Source organism: Lathyrus oleraceus, chromosome 4 (assembly GCF_024323335.1).
Source record: "Lathyrus oleraceus cultivar Zhongwan6 chromosome 4, CAAS_Psat_ZW6_1.0, whole genome shotgun sequence".
In the NCBI taxonomy this organism is placed as follows: domain Eukaryota; kingdom Viridiplantae; phylum Streptophyta; class Magnoliopsida; order Fabales; family Fabaceae; genus Lathyrus; species Lathyrus oleraceus.
This window is the reverse complement of record NC_066582.1, coordinates 482,730,782-482,752,892: the sequence shown is the minus strand read 5'-3', so window position 1 is coordinate 482,752,892 and position 22,111 is coordinate 482,730,782. Positions and strand designations below refer to the sequence as shown.

The 22,111-nt window shown below is 36.5% G+C and overlaps 1 protein-coding gene across 1 annotated transcript; it reads left to right on the top strand.

The window, feature by feature from the left end:
• The first annotated feature begins 11,791 nt into the window (after positions 1-11,791).
• LOC127076384 (NDR1/HIN1-like protein 13) lies at positions 11,792-12,750 on the top strand. Its single transcript, XM_051018019.1, has one exon. It carries the CDS (start codon positions 11,913-11,915, stop codon positions 12,591-12,593), a length of 681 nt encoding a protein of 226 aa, XP_050873976.1. The 5' UTR covers positions 11,792-11,912; the 3' UTR covers positions 12,594-12,750.
• Positions 12,751-22,111: the final 9,361 nt, after the last annotated feature.

The following is a 22,111-nucleotide window of genomic DNA, read 5'->3' as shown; positions in this document are numbered from 1 at the left end:
TCAAAGGTAACTGGTATATCATATGGAGTGAAAGAAGATAGAATATGAAGGTATCATGGAGATGCGTGGAAGGAAGTGACCAAGGTCACAGAAATAAATATTTTGTGCTAAGTGACTGGAGAAGTATCGTTTGAAATCAAAAGGTTAAAGTATATTGGAATCCTTAAGAGAAACGAAATTTGTACCATAGAGGGAAACAACTTTAACCGATACGTGGACCAGCAGGCCACCACTATAGGGTGTTTAGCCAAAAAGAGGAAGGAATTAAATGTTCAAGGTTGTAGCCCAAACAACTCTAGGTAGAAAGTAAGACTACATTAGGTGTCCAAAAAGGATGTATATGGAATTCCAAGGAAAGTGTATTTCGATGTCAAAGGAATAGTATGTCATTGGATGAACGATTTATGATTGAAGGTAGATAATGAATAGTGGAAGATATGAATGGTGCCCTAAGGCGAAGGAGGAATAATTAGAAGTATGCTCGCCAAGGGTTCACATCCTCGTGCCTACGTATTCTCATTATGCAATGAGAAAGTCAGAGTAATTGTAGTTCGGAACCACGAGAATAGAGAGAGAGAGAGAAAGAGAGAGAGAGAGAGAGAGAGAGAGAGAGAGAGAGAGAGAGAGAGAGAGAGAGAGAGAGAGAGATACAATGATGAGGGGCATGATTTGTACCAACAGAATGGTATCAAAAGGTATTTTTCTAAGCGACAGGGGATCACAAGATAAACCCAATTGCAGAGATTAACTGCCAGGAAACAAAGGGAGATATATTTGTCTAAGCAACGAGGGCTCACAAGACAAACACCGCTTCAAAGAATGATTGTAATACTGTATAGTGCAAGGAATAATGTGTCACTTGTTGGGGAAACAAGCAGTTCGAGATCAACGAAGGATAGTATCTTGGATCCAAGGAGGATAGACTCTTAATCGAAGAGCCAGGTAGGCATTTACCAATATGTGGACCAGCAAGCCGCCACTATAGGGTAAAGCCAAAAAGAAAGACTTAATTAAGTGTTTGGACAAAACCCCCCAAACAACTCTTGATTGAGGAGATGGACTATCGTTACGACATCCCAAAAGGATAGACAAGGAGTCTAAGGAGAAGTATGATTGGTCTCAAAAGGATGGTATAGATCGATGAATGAAGAATGATTGATTGATAAATAGGGATATATTGATAAATAAGATAGCTCGCGAAGAATCTGAATTCTCCTGCCTACGTATCCTTATAGTGCAATAAGGAAATCAGGACTTTCGTAGTTCAGCCCACTAGGGCTGAAAGCAAGAACGATTGGAGGCAAAAGACTGTGATGGGATGATTGAATAGAAATGAGATGAATAGAGTGATGAATTGAGAGACTTGATAATCGATTGCTAAGAATCACATTAGAGTCTATGAATAAGGGCGAAAGCTTTGAATATTTGGGGCATACGCCCTATATACAAAGTCTCTCTAGACAAGGATAAGAGATACTCCGTCTCGTCATTCCCTATTACTTAAGACTTGAAGTGCATGATGCTTCTCTCGACTGACAAGTTGTTGGTGAAGAATCTTCATTGTTGATCCTTGTGTTGATGTTGATTTTGTATTAAGAAGACTTGGTAGTTTGATCAATTCGTATTTCACTAAAGTCAATGAATAAGGGCGAACCTTTGAATATTTGGGGCATACGCCCCATACGCAAAGTCGCTCTAGACGAGGATAGGAGAGACTCCATCTCACCATTCCTTACTACTTAAGGCTCGTTTCGTACAACTTAAATCGTTTTAACCAAGTGTTGACCTTTGATTTATCTTGTATAATCCGCTGCTTGATGTGACTAAGGATGCCTTGATTGAAGATTTTGACTCGAGGCTTCGAATTCCACAACTTAGAATAAAAGTCTTATTAAGTGACCGAGGGTCTTTTTGTCTCCCAATTTAGACTGTGGGATTATACAAGTTCAAAGGATTTAATTGATCAAAATTGCTTTTGATAAATTTGAACCATGGGTTTAAAATGATTTGAAAACTAGGTTAACACCTAATATAATGGTTAGAATTAATTACAAGCCAATCCTAAGGGTACATGCCATGGTTAGTCAAAAATTCGATTAAAAGTCCATGTTAAGATTCCTAAGGGAACATGTTATGGTTAAGATTCTAAGTTAAATTCTATTCCTAAAGGAGCATGTGATTTTATGAGTAAAATGTCCAAAATTACCCCTAAAGGGTAAAATGGTCTTTTGACAATTATCAAATCTATAATCCTAATCATGAAAATTCTAGTTGAACTCCTAATTGATCCAATCAACCTAAATTCTAACAATCAAAATTAATCAACAAAACCAAATAACAAACAAAACAAATAAAATAGAAAGCCTTTGCAAAACAGAGGGTATGTAGGCCTGATTTCGATGTGCAGGAAAAAAGAGAGCAAAATAGAGCCCAAATGCATGGACTTCATGTGCCTAAGCCCAATGCTAAATAGGTTTTTTCAGCCAGGGGGTGCAGCAGAAAAATTGGGATGATAGGGTGATGCATTGGGCTTGGAATGTGGTAAGCCCCAAACAGGAAGAAGCCCAAAGCTTGAGAGCTAACAGAATTTTGAATATGCATTGTGCCTTTTCCATGACAATTTAGATTGTCGGTTCCGGAGCTCCACCGTGGACCACCACGTAGGAAATTGCTTTCGACGGTGGTGACTACCGGAAATGAAAAGCAGAAACACCTCCATCTCCGTCTCCATCTCCTGAGCAAGGATCTACTCTCCAAATTCTCTAATTTCTGTCCTGAATCCAATAATGAGACCAAATCCTTAAGAATCCCTAAGAACTTAGATCTACAATACTCCTCCATGAGCAATATTTGAAGCTCCTCACGATAGGGGTTTGTAATAGCATGGTGTAATGTTCGGCATAACAACCAAAATGCAATGAAAAAAGGGACCTACCTCCGAAGCTGAGAATTGCTCCGGCAAGTGTTGATTGGAGAAGATGAAGACGGAAAATCACTTGTACAAATAGGTGAAGTATTGCCTTTATCTTCCTACGTCTTCCTTGTTTTCCGAATCTTCTTCTTCAAAATTACTGTAGTGATGAGGTTAAGCTCACTCTTCTTGAAGATTCAATGTGAATCTTCAATGGAGTTTTGGGAAATTGAGCTTTGAGCGTGAGAGGGAGGGGATTCAGAGAAAAATTGCAGAGAATTGAAGGATGATTTCAAAAAGTGTAGAGAGTAGTGAAAACTTCAAATGATGGTGAAGATGACAATTTATAATGATTAGGCTTGGGATTAATGAGGCTTAGAGTTAGGCTTGGAGTTAGTTAAATGAGGTCTGGAGTTAGTTGGGATGAACTCAATGAGTTTAGGTAGTTAACTCACTGAGTTAGAAGTTAGTTAACTGGTTAACTTAGTGGAAATAGTGGTTTATGACTGGCTAGTGCAGGTGACAATTTGAATGAAATTAGGCTTGGATGTTAGCTAATGACATGCTATTTATTTGATTTCGGTGTGGGTGAATTGCAATTGTAGGTTACTTATTGTATGGTTATGTTGTGCAAGAGTGACTTTGGGTTATGTTGTGTTTGTGCAGGTTCAAGTGTTTGTGAATTTGCTACACTTGGTTTGCTGCAAAATTACTATATTCACACGGCATGTGGTTGAAGCTTGATGAAGTAACGAACCTTGGAGTGTTGTCGAATGCTCACGGTTCTCCCAGTGTTCATGCAGGTATGCATACTTGTCTTGGACGACAAGCCTTGGCTGACTTCAATAATGAAGGATCATGCTTCAACCCAAAAGTTACCTTCTCACATTAGTAGTGCAAAAATCCTGCAAAACAAGCTATGAGTCGACTCATACAGGGAATGAGTCGACTCAAACAGAATTTTTCCCAGGGTTAAGTCGACCTGGGAGTCGACCTGTCCGGACCCGCAACAAAATAAATTAAAGGAGAACTGGAAATGAGTCGACGCAAGGCATTAATGAGTCGAGTTAACTAGGATTCCCCAGGATTGAGTCAACCTGGGAGTCGACCTGTTCGGACCCGGGGGAAAATGGTTTGAAGAAAAAAGGAGGACGAGTTGACGCAAGGAGTGAGTGAGTCGACTCACTCAAGTTTCCTAGAATTGAGTTGACCTGTGGGTCGACCTGCTCGGACCCGGGGGGTTTTCACCGAGTCATGAGTCGACTCACAATGTAAAAACACCAAAAAATGAGTTTTTGCAATGTATTACACCTTTTTGCATCCTTTTTTGTATGTAATGAATATTTTAGGGATGGAAATGAAAGGAGATGACCAATTGAATGAAAATGAAATGACTTAACACCTGATCATGACCATAAACCCAAACTCAAGATCTATAACTGACATATGAAAGCGGGGAACTTGACCCTCTGGACCAAGCGATAGTGGCATGACGATGATCAAGTGAATGCCTGAAGGTGGATTAAAGTTACGAGACCAAGGACTTAGATTATGACCAATACTCAAACACCTAGGGGACCAACTGAATGGACCAAACACAGGAGGCTGAGTGATATTAGGGTTTTGGGAGCCACCCTTAGGGTTTTCATGCCCTGAGGAATGTCATAATGGGGTCTTCATGAATGTATGTCCCACGGATCATGAGATCGCCAGATGAAAAGTCAAACCATGGATTAGGGTTTTATCTAGGTCAAAAATCCAAGTGTTAAGCAATACCCAATGGTCTTAAGCCAGGTAAGCAATCCATCAATATCATGTACTACAGCTGAGGCTTCCAACACCTCAAACATCCCAGATCAATAGCTAGGGTTTTGAGGAATACCAAGTTCAAAAGCCAACCAAGATGGCACTCATGCACCAATTATCCCTGATTAGGGTTTCAAACACAATACAAAGCTCCACAAGCTACACCTCAGATCATGGGACCATACTTAGGGTTTAGAAGTCAATGTTAGATATCCACAAAGTCAAAAACAATATCCTTCAAGATCAAGAATTAGGGTTGCAACCCATACGATGCATGATACCAAAATCTTCCACCTAAACCTGCTTTGTTAACCAAAAACCTTGAATCTATGGTGTTTGTTAGTCTCTGTTAATCATGAATGACTGATGATGAATATGCATGAGACATGAATGAGGTTAGATGAGTCTCAGGTTATGGGTTAGATGATTGCAAAAATGGGGGGCAAATTTTGGGGTACTACAGCTAGGAATATGAAATTGTAACTTGCAGAAACATGAATACAAGTCAAATTATTGTTTGTCAAGATAATATTGATCCATATAATGAGAATCATAAGCTCATCGCCATCTCGAGCTCATAAACAAACAAATCTCTCCACTAAGTCAAAACTAAAACTCATTTATCACCAACTCTATTACCCATAATAGTGATGGTTGACAACGTTTGGTTCGATACTAAGTAAGAAACCGCTATCAACCATTGATCAAACAATTTTTTTGTCAAAAGATAATTACCAACCACTTTCAACACTTCTTTCGCAAATAAGCCGCTAGCCTTATCATAAATGACCTACAAATGGGAGATTTGATTCCACCAATAAGATAAATGTCGCTAGCTTTATCATAAATGACCTTTAAATATGAGATATTTAATTCCACCAATAAGAGAAACGACGATCTAACATTGCTAACGTGCACTTGCTAAAGTATAATAGTTGTGAGAGAGTTTGTTCACATAGGGATTGTGGGAGTCTCTGTGTATTTTCTCTATGAAATTCGTAGATTCTCTTTTGCAATTATGAGATTGAGATATATAGAGGATCCCTGAGTCAGACCCTATGAGAAACAATTTTTTCCACTTCCATTTTTAGGAACGTGGGAGTAGGAAATACCATTTCCTCTCTAACTTGCAAGGGAGATGACTTGTCCCCCTTAACTGATATTGCTATGTCGTTGTTATTTGAACACCTCACGGGTCACATGTATTATGCGAAATGGATATTGAATACCATTTCAGACAATTAGGCCATCTTTAGGCGCTCGAGCAAGCCCAATAAATAATCTCAATCCATAACGTTTTTTTAATTATCTGGATTATATGTTATTTTTATATTAATGTAGTTCTTTTCATTTAAGGTTAATCTTTCATGTAAAAACACCCTTAACAATGTTAGATCGAATCTCAATTTTTATCTTCATTTGTTACAAAATTCTCATAATTGTTGTGTATTAATTCTAACTTAGTTAGTTAGTTAGTTACTACTACTCCGACCTGATTTATAAGAAAAAATGACAAATTTTATGCTTATTAAGAAATATAGTTAAGTGCATTTAATTTTCTAGATTTCATGTGAGAAATATAACATAATTACTAGTATACCCTCAATTAAATTGTCTTTCACTAACCAAATTAAGTAATTAATGCAGAGGTACTTTTGGAATAAAGGCATTAAATGCACATAGATTTGTTGACACTTGCTTATATTTAAGGCCAAGAAATTTATATGAATTTTGCTTATAAATAAGGTCGGAGGGAGTACATGCCTATATATAATAACTACTTGAGTAGTTTTGTAACAACTTTTCGATAATAGAACTCTCTCTCTCTCTCTTTTATTTCCTTCCACTCCAACACTCTCTATATCTTTTTCTCAATTAACTTTCACACTCACAAGATGTAATAACACCAACATATGGTATCACGAGACCAATTTTGATCCATATTGAATAGTGATTGTAGCTATGGTTGGAATAGGCGACAATAACTTTCCTGCAAATCTTATAGTTCTTGATGGCAAGAATTGGGAAAATGGTACATTTAGATGAGAGTCATATTCAATGTTCAAGATTTGTATGAGTATGTAGTAGAGGGACTTCAACGACTAGTAGAAAATGTGATTGATGCTTAAAAGGTAGCATACAAGGAATCCAAGAAGAAAGATCAGAAGACCCTATTTTACATTCACCAATGCATTGAAGCGAAGGTGTTTGATAAAATAGCTCATTCTGAAACTTCGAAAGAAGCATGAGATATACTAGAAAAATACTATGGTGGAGATGCCAAGGTCAAGAAGGTACGCCTCCAATCTTTGAGAAAGCAGTATGAAATGCTGCATATGAAAGAAGGTGAATGGATATTAGATTTCTTCACAAGGGTTCAAGAATTAATCAATCTTATGAAGAATTATGGAGAGACATTGACACAACAAACAATGTTTGAAAATGTACTTAGAAGTCTCAATCCTCAATATGATATGATAATAATAACAATTGAGGAAACCAAAGATATGGAAATAATAAAGAGGAAGGATCTGCAAGGATCTCTTGAAGCCAGAGAACTGAGACTAAATCAAAGAGAGACAAATAAATATTATAAACAGGCCGCGATTACTCATTCAACAAAGGGGGGTTCATATGACATGAAGAGAAAGTGGAAGCATGGAAAAGGAAACACTAGAGAGAATCCACGATAGATAGCAAAGTGAAGAAGAAGTTTGAAGAGAGATCTGAATCCTCTAAAGGAGGATGAGGAGGATCTAGAAATTTTCAAAACAAGAAAAAGTTTCAAGACAAGAGAAAGATTAAATGCTTCAATTGTGAGAACTATGGTCATTTTTCTTAATATTGCTGGTTTGGAAAGGGAAAGAAAACGAATGGTGCAGAGGAAGTTAACATGGTGGAAGATGATTCAAAATCAGACCCTGTGATGTTGATGATAACTACCTCTGAAGGGGATCTAGCTTCTAATGTATGGTACTTAGACCCTGGTTGTTCTAACCACATGACTGGACACAGGGGGTGGTTGACTGAGTTTAATTCAAACAAGAAGACAAGTGCGAAGATGGAAGATAGCAAAAGCTTAATGGCAGAAGGCATGAGCAAGATTGTCATACAAAGAAAGGAAGACAAAACAACATTGATAGAAGATGTGTTTTTTTTCTCTAGTATGCGATGTAATCTGCTGAGCATTAGTCAACTGATCGAGAAAGGATTCTTAGTAATCGTGGAAGGAGTCTCACTGAAGTTGCATGCCAAGAAGAAAATAATGGTTATGAAATTAAATGACTAGAAATAGAATCTGGAAGGCTAGTTTGAAGGCCTCAAAATCACACTGTCTTTATTCATCAATTCTTGATGAAGAAAGATGGCTTGGGCACAAAAGGTATGGGAATCTGAATTTTAGAAGTCTAAGCAAGCTGAATACTATGAATTTAGTAGAAGGATTGCCTAAGATAATGACACTTGATAAAGCATGTGACATGTGCATGCTTGGGAAGCAAAGTAGGTTACCTTTTGCGAAGCAGCTGTCAATGAGAGTCAAACATGTATTTGATGTAGTTTCATCTAATATTTATGGTCTATTTGAAAATATTTCTTGTGGTGAAAGTAAGTACTTCATCTTATTTGTAGATGAATTCAGTAGAATGTTGTGGGTGTACCTGATAAAGACCAAAGGAGAAGCGTAAAACATGCTCAAAGGTTTAAGGCTATGGTTGAAAAATATAGTGGAAGGCTGATTAAAATATTCAGGATAAATGAAGGAGGGGAATACAATTCCCATGAACTCAAGCAATTATCTCATGAAATGGAATCTTGAATGAAGTAACTCCACGTACACACCTCGGCACAATGGTATGGCTGAAAAGAGGAATATAAGCTTGATCGAAATGGCTAGGAACATGCGGAAACAAAATTCATTGCCTCATAAATTCTGGGGTGAAGCAGTGTCTACTGCTGCTTATGTTCTAAATATATGTCTATAAAGAATTTAAAGAGTCAGGTGCCAGAAAAATGTTGGTCAGGAAGCAAGCCTTGTATCACTCATCTTAAGGTATTTAGATCATTATGCTATAGACATGTGCTACATGAAAGAAGAACCAAACTTGAAGATAAAAGTGAACCTATGATCTTAGTTGGTTACCATCCAACTGGAGCATATATGTTATATAATTCAGTTACTGAGAAATCGATGGTTATTAGAGATGTAATCATCAAAGAAGCAGAGTCCTGGGATTGAAACCAAGGTGGAGAAATAACAAGAGTGGTTCGAATACAGGCTCCAATGTAGTTTGATTATGATAAAGTGAATCCAGTCTCAACTGAGACTCCAGTTGAGACTGTGAATCCTACTCAAAGGGAAAGGTCAATCAGAAACAGGCAGATACTTGTAAGTTTGAATGATTATGAAATTGTGCCTGACAATACAGTGGATGAGGAAGGAGAAATAATAAACTTGACAATGTTAGCAGGTGCAGAACCACTAAATTATCAGGATGCAATGCAAGGCAAAGTCTGGAAAGATGCAATGAATGAGGAACCCAGTTCAATTGAAAAATGTGGCACATGGAAATTGACTCAACTACCAGAAAGAAAGAAGCTAATTTATGTGAAGTGGATTTTCAAAGTAAAGCCGAGTCCAGTAGGAACAATAGTGAAGCACAAAACAATACTTGTGGCAATGGGTTTCCTTCAAAGATAATGTTTGAATTACTCTGAGGTATTTGCACCTGTGGCAAGGCATGAGACTATAAGACTTGTAGTGGCTTTAGCTTACAGTAGAAAATGGACTTTGCCACACATGGATGTAAAATTTGCCTTTCTAAATGGTCCTCTTGATGAAGCGGTATATGTGTCTCAACTTCCAGGTTTTGAAGTAAAGGGAAAGGAGCATATGATGTATATATTATACAAGGCTTTGTATGGTTTGAAGTAGGCACCAAGAGCCTAGAACAGGAGAATTGATGTTTTCTTCATCATACATGGTTTTAAAAAATGTTCAGTTAAGTATGGTATATATGCAAAATACAAGCAAGGTGAAATACTATTGTTGCATGTTTGTATGTGGATGACCTCCTGATAAATGGAGAATCTAAACTGAAAATTGAAGACCTCAAAAGTACAATAAAGTCAGAAATTGAGATGTCAGATATGGGTAACTTGTCCTACTTTCTTGGTATGGAGTTTCTATACAAATAAGGTGGAATAATCTTACATCAAGCAAAGTATGCTACTGACTTACTGAAAAGATTCAACATGTGTGAACTACAATGCTGCTGTGAATCCCGTTGAATCAGGTCGAAGTTGGAAAAAGATAACGATGAAGAAATGGTAGATGACATCCTGTACAAGCAAATGATTGGATCATTGAGGCCCCTATGCAATAGTCAACCATATATCAACTTTGTTGTAGAAGCATTGAGCAGATTCATGCATGACCCAAGGAAGTCTCATATGCTGGATGGAAAAAAAAGAGTACTAAGATACATCAGGGAACCTTGAGACATAATGTATTCTTCTCGTATGGAAGAAAGAGAAACAGAGAAAATATGATATGACTTTCTGATTCAAGCTAGTGTGGTGACCGATTGGACATGAGAAGTACCACATGTTATGTCTTCAAGTTTCAATGAGCTCTAATCTTTTGGATCTCTAAGAAGTAACATGTTATGGCTCTGTCTAGCTGTGAGGCAGAATATATTTCTAGTTGTTCAACTGCTTCTCAAGTTGCTTTGATTGAAGTTGTATTTACTAAACTTGGAGTAAACATTCAAGTACCAATCAAGCTCCTTGTTGACAACAAATCTGCAATAAACTTAGTAAATAATCTTATCTCTCATGGAAGATCCAAGCATATTGAATTAATGTTTCATTACATAAAGGACCAAGTGAACAAAAGAAGGTTGACAATGAGATATTGTCCTACCAAGAAGCAAATTGCTGATATCTTGACTAAGACTATAAAAGCAGAACGATTTTCTAAGTTAAGGATAGACATGGGAATTGTGGCATTTGATTTAGAGGTTAGAATATCTTCTTCTCGATCACTAGCCTCTGAAGCTTTGATGACTTTTGAATCATCAACCTCTGAAGGTGTCAAAGGCTGGAACATCCTGGCCTCTGAAGCTTTGATAACTTATGAACCATCATCCTCTGAAGGAGTCAGAGGTAGAAACTACTTCTGAACCTTTAGAGTCTGAAGCAGCTCCTGAAGAGTGGCTGGAGTCTAAAGACGCATAGTCTGAAGTATCAGCTTCTGATGTGTATCACTTGGTGAAAGTCTGAATTAAGAGAGTGTGTATTAATTCAAATTTAGTTAGTTAGTTAATTATAACATGTGTATATATAATAACTACTTGAGTAGTTTTGTAACAACTTTTCAATAATTCAAACTTAGTTAGTTAGTTACAATATGTGTATATATTACTATAATTATTTTTAGATGTATAATCATTTTTTGTATCTTAAATATGAGGTTAAAGATAGTGCACTGTTAGTGTAAAAAAGTATTACAGTGAAATCCAATCAAAATATTTTATATTGCTAAATCATAATAATATTTTAAAAAATAAAAGTGTGATGTGGCGGAATACACATGTCTGATTCATTGACAATGTAAAATATTTTATACTATGAATGCATATTCTTTTTTCTTCTTAAATATTAGATTAATAAAAAAAATTGATACATATTTCTCTCTTCTTTAAATAACATTTATAACATTTATGTATCTTTATTATCATTTATCACTTGAATTAATCTATCAATACATACTTAGAGAGGACATTAGAAAAAAAATTGATGAGGATCAAATTCTCCATATTTACACATCGGCAAGATGGAACCTTTAATCTCCCGCTACATTCATCCTATCGCAATTAATATACATTCATGCGAATCTATAACATAAACAAATGATAAAATGAAAATCATATATAAAAATTCATTTGATTTGTAGTGTAACACACAAAATTTCGACAAATGTATCATAGCTAGTGCAATCATACCTAACTTTAACTATAGTTTAATCAAGTGTTATATAGCCAATAGCAAGAGTATTATGGTGCCACTTACCATCATGAGATTGAGATGTAATTTCCTGGAGAAATATCTATATCAATCAAAAATCTCTTTACCAAAATAATTACTCTTCAATCTATAATTAACTCTCTCATTTACATTCATGCATTGAAAAATTATGACGGACAAGAATCTTATCCACCCTCAAGCTAGGTCCACCACCAACGGCGGTGCAGCCGCCGCTAAGCCTTCATTTCCGGCAACAAAAGCACAACTCTACGGTGCCACCCGCCCAACCTACCGTCCTCAAACCTACCACCGCCCCCGTAGCAATCGTAATTGGTGTTGCACCATTTGTTGCTGGCTTATCCTCATCCTCATCTTCATCCTCATCCTCCTTGGCGCCGCTGGCACCGTTGTCTACCTCCTCTACCACCCCCAACGTCCTTCTTTTTCCGTCAGCTCTCTTAAACTCACCTCTTCCGAGTTTGACCTCACTCTTTCCACCACAAACCCAAACGACAAAATCACATTCTCTTACCAACCCATCTCTGTTTCTCTCCTCGCCGGTGAACTCGATGTTGGTGACGGTGTTATTCCGTCGTTTGAACATGCAACTAAGAACACTACGATGTTGAAAGCTTTGGTTGAGAGAAGGAGTGTGAAGAAGAAATCACTGGAGCTGAAAATGAAGATGGAGACTAAGGTAGAGGCTAAGATGTGGGTTTTTAAAACGCCGCGTGTCGGAATCAGTGTGTTGTGTGACGGCATTGATGTTGCCGGCGAGAAAGCGGCGACGGCGGATGAGAAGTGTGCGGTGGATGTGAGGTTCAAGGTATGGAAATGGACTCTTGGTTGATCGGTACAAGTAAATTTCAAATTCCAGACACGTACGTGTGATGTTTGATTTCATGATGTTTTTATTTTTGGTTTTGATTTTTTTTCTTTCTATTTTTCAATCAGACTCTTATTATTGATATTTATTAATATTAGTAATAATTAATTGTCCTTTCTTATATTACTTTTTTTATTCTGATATTCATTTGATTTGGTATATTTTGTGAATTTTACTTGTAATGGAGCTTTTATAACTTATAAGGATTGAACGCGGTATTATCAAAACATTTTTCTCTTTTGAAAATCAAATCTAAAACTAAAAAATATCATATACTCGTGCTTGTTGATTGAGTGATAAATTATATGAACTTTTGACTTCATATATATTAAACAAATTTTAAACATATGTAACTTGAATTAAATTAATATTTTAGAAATATGTATTAAAATTTGAAATAATGGGGAGGAGGAAAATATATTTCAGTCGGAGGGTAGTTAATGATAGTGGTAGAAGAAGCAATTAATGTGTGGTCGACAGTGACCCATGATGGCAACTAAAATTCAACAGGTGGCCGTGGCGAAGTTCCTACTGTCCATAATGTTGTCGAAGCTCCAGGAGCGGAAGAGGGGTCACCGGTCCACAACAGCGACTAGAATTTGGCAAGTGAGAAGTGATAGTGGATTAAATTTTGAGACTATGTAACTTGAGTCAAATTAACTTTCTAGAAATATGTCTTAAAACCTCAAGCAATAAAGAGAAGGAAAATATATTTCAGCCGATGATCTACAACGTTTGTCTGCAGTGACAGTGGAAGACGGCCAACGAGTGGTCGACAGGTGGTCGATGGTGGTCCACGACATCAATTAGAATCCAGAAGATGGGAGCAACGAAGCTCTGATGGTCCGCTTCAGAGACAGAGCTCCAGAAAGGCTTGTGGTCCACAGTGACGCCTAGAATCTGATATATGGCAAGAGTGTTGTTGACATGGTGGCTTTCGGGCGGTAGCGAGTGGATTCGATTCACGGATCTGTTTCGTGATGAACCGTGATTTTTGTGTGTTTTAGATCAATTGGATTTCATGAGTTATAAATATGTATTTATATCACTTTTGTTAGTTAAGAGAAGAAGACAAAGGGAAGATATGGTAATCCTAGTTAAAGAGACAATGATAGAAATTCTTTAATGGAGTTCTTAAAATTTGACAGACCTTTGGAGGTATTTAAGAAGATTAAGAAACACTTTTAAAACGTTGAGTTTGTTTAATTCATATAGAGAGAGTTTGAGAGATTTGAATACACTTGCTAGAAAATAGGGTTTGTTAACAAGAACTTGAAAGACTATTCTCTTGGAACTCATTTGCAATCTCTTGTAAAAACTTTTAGAAATATAGTGAATAGAAGGTCCGCTCTCTCTTCTAGAGTAGATAAGTTTGATCAAACTGGATAAACAAATTTTTTATGTACTTAAGTTTTTCATCTTTCTCTTACTTGTTGTGGACCATCCTCTATTTCCCTTTTACTAGAACAAAAATCTTTTTTCCAAAAACAAAATTCATTGAAAATCTATTTTGTCACGTGAAGACCTAAGCTCTATTTTCTTCATAGAGTTTGTTATGATACAAGTGCTAATTCCTTTTGTAGCAAAGGGTTTTCAAACTAGCCTTCATATAACTTGATAATTTGGTGAAACATCCCAACATCTCTTTTGAAGCTTCTCAAAGGACTCTACTGTGCATCATCTTCTATGATTCTTTTCTTCTCTATTTAAGGAGCTAAAAGTTTTGAAGAAAAATACACCAATTGACACTCAAAGAGAAATTACTATTTCAAAGAAAAAACACAAGCTAAACTTAGAATTTCTTATCCTTGTATATCTTAGAAATCCTTAAGTCTTGAAAGAGTCTAATTGCGTTGTATTCTTTATACACCTTTGATTGTATATCAAGTGTATTTTCCCAACAATCATTTATCTTCTAGGTAGATTGTTAGAAGTCTCTTACTAAGTGTTTGAGTATTTGAAGTCTCTTGCTTGTGTGATTGAGCATTGTAAGTCTCTTGCTTGTATGTTTTGGTATATAAGTCTCTTACTTTAGTGTTTGAGCAAAGAAAGTCTATTGCTTGTGTGCTTGAGCATATAAGTCTCTTACTTGAGTGTTTGAGCAAAGAAAGTCTCTTACTTGTGTGCTTGAGAAAATTGTAATCTTGTGTGATTATATTGAAAATATCTTATAAGTACAAGGGGACTGGATTACTCGCAAGTTGTAATAGGAAACATGATAACTCTGTATGTTATTCTCCTTTCTTGCATTTTATATTCGTTGCCTACTGTAACACCTCAAAATTTGCCCTCCTCTCTTGGGACTAGCTTAACATATTGCATATCATTTTTTAGGTCATTAGTCATTGCATCTTAGCATATCATGTGGCCACAACAAGCAAGTCATCCTCCTAAGTCTTGGTCAGAAGATAAGAGGTTGAGATTCAAGCTGAGGGTTTTCATTGGACTGATCACTAGCCATCTGAGGGTTGTGCATCAATTAGGGTTTCATGGTTCCTCAAAGAGGTTGAGCATCATCTTGGTTGAAGTGATACATCATCATCTTCATGGTCTTGTCATCACCAAAGGATTCACTATGCTTGATCAGATACCTTGGGATTAGGGTTTTGACCTCTGGTCAACCCTAATCATATGCAGTGTGCCAATCAGGGCTTGTCAAGGAGAAGAGGTCTTCAATGGATATGGGGATCATTTTATGGTTATATTGAGCTTATAGAAGCTAGGGTTTCATCATTGAGCCATTTCATCAAGAGTTTGAAGCTCAAGTTCATCAATGCATGGCCAATTCATCTGTCAGTCAGAAAAAGTCAACCACAGGTCAACTGATGGATTTGGATGGGGGAGAGAGTTAGAGACACTTCATTCATGTCTAAACAAGTTTCATTTGACATTTCAAACATCAAGAATGAAGAAAATAAAGTCAGATGAAAACTTTCCAAAAATAGAAAGTGACTTGTAATTCAAAATTGCCAAAAATGGAAAGGTTTTCTCCTTAAAATTACATGTCCAAAAATGCTTCAAATGAAATTTTGTTCAACATGAAAGTTTAAGATCTTGCTCTCACCTTTCCAAAAAGTCCAAGAACATGAATTTCTCATTTGTGGTTGGCAAGTTATAGATTGATCATTGTCAAGAAATGTTGAATTTCAAAGGTGCATAACTTTTGATTCACAAGGCCAAATGGAGTGAGACTTTTTTGAGCAAAATTATTTTGATGTCCTCTATCCAAAACAAGCATTATATTTCATGAATTTGGCTCACACAAAAAGTGTATTTTTCAAGTGGACTTAATTTGAATTTTGGAGGGGAAAAGGTCATTTTGCAAAATATTCATTGTTTTCACATGATTCCACTTGCATTAGCTCACAAACATCATTTCAAACTTGCTACAACCAGAAATTTCTACTGTTACATTGGTTTTGCACAAGTGAGGGTGGATTGGTCAATTGCCATTTAGCATGAAACTTGATTTTCACTAATCATGTGCATTTACACTAATTAGGATTAGAAACATGTTTAACATCACATATATAAACTAAATTGTAACTGTTTTCTAATTAGCAACAACAGAATCAAGATCTAGATCTGAAAATCACCAAATTCTTCATCTTCTTCTCTCACTTTTTTTGCAATTTTCTTCAAAAGCCTTGCCAAGATCTTCATTAATCCATGATCCATGAACATTTTGGAAGCTAATTGAATCAAGATTTCATCATTTCCAAGCCAATTCGTGGACTGTTGCATCAAGCTTCAACAATGGCAATTCAAGTTTTGAGCTAGATCCAAGGCAATTGAGCAACAAACCTTGTTCCATTCATCAACTCAAGCATCATAGAAGATCTGTTTTGGCACTACAAGGTGTAAAACACGCGTTTCCAGTTCTACAATTCATAGAAGGTCAGATTTCGATTTTAATGATTCATGAAATTGTTTGATGCTTCTTGTAGATCTTTCGTAGTATGTCATTCTGCACTTTGTTCCATTAAATTTGGTTGAGAAACGAACAAGTTATGTTGATTTGAAATTTCATGCTCAAAGATGTTTGCATTCGATTCTCTTAAATTAGGAAGAGTTAGGTCAAATTAATGTGATATTGTTGATGTACATTGAACAAGGATTCTGGTGATATATGGATTGTTGATTTTCGTGACAAATGTTCTTGAGTTAGGTTTTGGTATGAACATGTGAAGAACACTTGAATATTTTCCAGATTTCCATGTTTGATCCAAAATAGCGCTACTGTACTTGTTGTTTGGTGTTAGCGCGCGCCAGAATTTGAACTTGGACTCCCTTCGATCCTTGGCTGATGAAAATTCCACTTTGGCTTTTGCAAATTATTTTCATGTGCTTCATATGATTTCACATGCTTCCATTCATGTTTTTTTAATTTTCTTCCACATGAAAAAATCCATAACTCACAAACCATTAATCCAATTGAGGTGAGATTTTTTCCATGATAATCCTTGCCATGTCTAGTATTTTTTGATGATTTTTATGGAAATTGTGCACGTGCGGATCTCTGTTTTGGCTAGGGTTTATGTGAACATGTCATTTGTTACACCTTGTTTACCATTTTGATCATGAAATGATGATGCTTAATTGGAAATTCCTGAAATTTTGTATGCATATTCTAGACACCTTAAGGAGAATTTTGGTATGTGGTTTGTGATTTTTGAGTTTCTGGATTGTGAGATATGCTATGATCATTAGAGGTGTGACAATTTGTGTCACACCATTTCTTGTGCAACTTCATGATTTTTGTTACCATGCCATATGAACTCAAAATGGTCTGAATTTTTGCATGTTGGATCTTATGAATGTTAGGATGTCTTGTGAATTTTCCTGGAATTTTTGAATGCATTTCCTATTTGTTTGAGAATTTCTCCCCTGTTTGACCAATTGTGGACCTTTTGTGAGTCATGATTTTATTTGATTTGTGAAATTCTTGTGGTTTATTGGATGGACTTGAAATTTGGCATGTGTATTATAGACATCTTGAAGTTTGCCATGGCTTTGGTTTCTTTCATTTATCTTATGCCAATTCTTTTTTATGGTTGATTGAAGTGGATGCATGTTTTGGTGCCTTGTATGAGTTTGTTTGAACTTGGCTTGACTTTTTGAATTTACTTGACTTGCTTTCTTTTATCCAAATGGCCTGAATTTTGGTATGATGATTCTTTGATGTGTTCTGGTTATACATGAATTTTTTGGGAATTTATTTAATTGTTTGTGAGTTGATTTGAATTGGATCTTTCTGTTTGGTCCTTTGAGGTTCTAAATTGCATGCTTTGTACTCTTTGCCTCATGAAATGATAATGGTTGGTGATATGAATTTGAAACCACTTGGATTTGTTTCTTAATTGATTGATCTTGATTTTTGATAAGTTTCATGTTCTGTTTTGGTTTATTGATCCTATTTTGACCCTAGTCTTGTACTAGTGGTTTGTGTTCTCACATTTGAGCTTTGTTTCAGGTCAAAGAGCACAATTGCTTATACTTGATGATGTGCACTCAATTGGAGTTGGTTTATTGATTTTTTATGACTAACCTTGAGTTTTTTTTGTAGGCATTGAGATTTATGCTTAGGCCTTGTGGCTTGCACCTATGTACATTGATGCTTGTTATCTGTTTGTGCTGTGGACTTGTAATTTTCTGTTTGACTTTTGTTTGTCTGGTATACTGATTATGTTGGATTGATTTCAGGTACCTTAGTTGCTATAGTTCATTGTGAACTTGCTTGTGCTGTTGCTTGGTTGTATAAACCAATTGAGGTAGAATTTCTTTTCTCCATGTAGTCTGGAAGACCTGGCCTGTTACTTGGCCAGGCACCTGTCTGAAGTCCTCCTTAAGAGGAAATGCCTGTGATTGTTTATTTTTGTCCCCAAGCAGGAAAAGACCTTTGAATAAGGCAATTGGAAGATACAAGAGATGTGCAATCCATCTCCTGCTATTCTGTTGAGTCGTCCCTCTGCTCACACGATTGGTGTTGATGCATTGTGGACATTAACCCAAGATCCTTGTACAGTTGTACAGTTGAGTCAGTGTCATAAGTGTAGAAGGGTTCCCACTTTCTGAACCCACACTTCTTTTGTCTGAAGCTCTCCCTGGCCAGGGATAAGAGCTGTGAGGCACACCCCTCACTCCCATTTCATCTGGCTTCACCCTGACTCTCAATGTCAGGGTTAAGAGCTAACATCACCTGATACAGTTGGTTTGCTTTTGCAGCCTAACCCTTTGTTTGAGCCCACTTTGTCTGTATATAGTGTGTGCTAATTGTGAATGTTTGCTTTGTTTTGATTATGTTTGCATGCTTTGCTTTGCCTGTTTAGGATTAGCTTGCTGCCTGTGCAAGTTAGATAGCAACCTTAACTTAGGGATGATATGCATGATAACATCTAGGCTCGAGTCATAGTCTCCCTAGTTATGTCTCCCTTTGTATCTGGTTAGGCTAGTCTTTCTCCCCTGTTCAGGGGAACTACGTTGCCCTGATCCTCATACCAGATGAGGTACGTAGGCAGGAGGTCGTACGAGACCTCTCCGGGCACCCTTTTCTTTTTTTTGAGTGTGTTGTGCTTGACAGCTATCAGGCTCGAGTTCCCGACTCCCTGTTAGTCTGTGTGTTCACCCTTTTCTTTTTTTGAGTGTGTTTGCTTGACAATTGCTAGGCTCGAGTTCCCGACTCCTTAGTAACTTGTTGCTTGTTTCTTCTTGTGCGTGTAGGAGATGGATGTAAGCCCAGCGATTGGCATTCCGTATCCTCTTGTTGTATGCTTGGAGTCCGGTATAAGTCCATCAAGTGGCATCTGGTTTCCAGTGTGGGTTTGTTTGGTTCGGAAGCTGGTGTAAGTCCAGCGATTGGCGTTCGGGTTCTATGTTTGCCTGCTTGTGTGTTTGTTTTGTTTGGCGTGCGTGAGCCGAACTACGGTAGCTCTGATTCTCGTTCCAGATGAGATACGTAGGCATAGGATGCGATATTCTAGCGAGCCCTCTCCCCTCTTCTCCCACCTGTGTTGTGTGTGTGTGTGATGTTTGTTTTATCAACCTTTTCCTATCTTTTGAGCGTGGATCCCGTCGAGTACGACGGATGCGTAGGGGTGCTAATACCTTCCCTTCGCATAACCGACTCCTGATCCTATTCTCTTTGGTCGCGAGACCATTTCCTTTCCCAGGTTTACTTCGAGCGTTTCCTTTCCCTCCTTTGGGATAAATAACGCACGGTGGCGGCTCTGTGTTGTTTTTGTTTCAGCCCGCCGGTTGTTTTTCGCGGATGCGACACCTACCTCTGACTAAAACAAATTATACAACCCTGTGTTTAGAATCTGACCAAAAGTTTTAAAAAGAAAGAAAAGTCAACACGATTCAACCCCCTTCTTGTGTTTTTTTCACCTTCAAGAACTGACTCACCATTCCTCCATGCCTGGACCTATGACTAATCCTCATCTCCTCTCCAAAAGTCAATAAAGACAAAAAGGCATCGAAAGCAAACAACTTATGCATCCTCCCTAAGTCACAGAATGGTTGATCATACTTATCCTAAGTTGGATTATATTTCGTTTACACCTAATAGTTCCCTCCCGTTGATTGGTGCTCATCCCAGGTTGTTGGTTATTATAGGACCAAATAAAACTCTATGGGAGATATAAGATATCCCTTTGAAGATGCCACACACCAACTTTGAAGACATGAATACTAGAATACCAATCATGAGGTTGGGGTTGTGTTGATACCATGAAGGCAATAGAAATATGAGAGAAAATCTACAAGTTTTATATTGATGCGAGAAGCTAATTTAGAGTGCCAATCCATTAATTATTTTGTTTTTCGCAATAGACTTTTGAAGCAAAGCTTTTTCATGTTTTATGTTGGATCATTTATGTTTTCGGGCGCGATTCTCTTAAAGCCTGAATGTTTGCTATGTTATTTTCTCTTCATAGATAAGAAGGTGGAGTATTTACAAAATTAAGAACATGAAATTCGTAAGATAAAAACTTTCCATGGTCGACTAAAATTTTCTTTTTGTTCGTAGTTTTGTCAATTCATCAAAACGGGAGGTTTTTACGTTATATATTTATTTTCATTATTGTTATTCCTTTATTATATATATATTTTTGTATTCTAATATTTAATTCAATTGGCGATATAATTGATAGGATTTATAGAATTTGGTTCCTTAGGGCAGAACCGATAGTTAATAGTTTTACTATGCTTGGTTGTTTAACTATAGCTCACTATCAGCCATTATGCTTTATCCGGTAATAGGAACTCAATTTTGATTAGGGTAGATTGAAACTTTCTTATGCACTCTATAGTCAAACATGGACATAATTTAAATTAGAGATTGAATTGTAGAACCGATAGTTCATAGTTGTTGATTCATTGATTCAATTGATATTTAGTCATACACATTTTGATCAAATTTCCCTAAAACTTTCCAAACTAAAAAAATATTTTATAACTTTATTGATTCTAAATTGAGGTAATTGAATTAGGAGTCCTTGCATACGAGTTGAGATTCACTTTTCTAAACTACACTTTTATTGACTTGTTTTTTTACCTGTGTGAGATAACAGATCAATTTACACACCCTTAGAGGGAATGCTTGTGATGCCAATTATATAAGTTGATGAAGAACATGATGATAAGTTGAAGATTTTGTGAGGAAACTTAAAGCCTCGCAAGTAGAAAAATTACAACATAATATATATGATTTGAATGAGCTTATAGAAAGAGAGGTGCACACTTTAAGTGACCAAGTAAAAAATGGAGTTCATAAGCAAATCATGCTAGAATTACAAGATATTTCTTCTCACTTGAATTATGTTTTCTTGAGTGAAGATTCTACCAATCCGGCCATCATTAGAAATTAGTTGACCACTTTGTTATAGGGAAAACTTTAAAGGGTCCTAAGAGAGTATGTAAGTGCAGTTGGATGGAACATTTCAAACCTGAAGGATATAATTCCTGTATATTGCATGCCTAAAATTAAAAACTAAAGATAAATTCAAATATATTAACCAACCATAATAACAACTAAATCTAACAAACGAGATAGTGAAAAAGGAAGTGCTTAAATTACTTGAAGTCGGGATAACCTATCATATTTCTAACAGGTATTGGGTAAGCCTAGTGCATGTAGATATTATACAATTGTGAAAAATGAGTCAATTATGACTTATAATATTATTGTATAGAGGACTTGCATATATTATAAGAGGTTGATCATGGCCACTAGAAAAAATCATCTCCTCTTACATGGACAAGATTTTAGAGAGGTTGATAGATCAAACTTACTACTTTTTTCTGGATGGATACTCATGGCACAATCAAATAGAGGAAAATCAAAAATATCAAGATAATACAATCTTCACTTTTTCATTTGACGTATTTGCTTATCGAAGGATGTCATTGGGTATATGCAATACTCCAACTATTTTCGAAAGGCGTATGTTTTCTATCTTTTCTGATATGATTGAAAATCTATA

Bases quoted from the DNA above. Each gene is read 5' to 3' on its own strand.
- LOC127076384 (XM_051018019.1), top strand. From the start codon at position 11,913: ATGACGGACAAGAATCTTATCCACCCTCAAGCTAGGTCCACCACCAAC.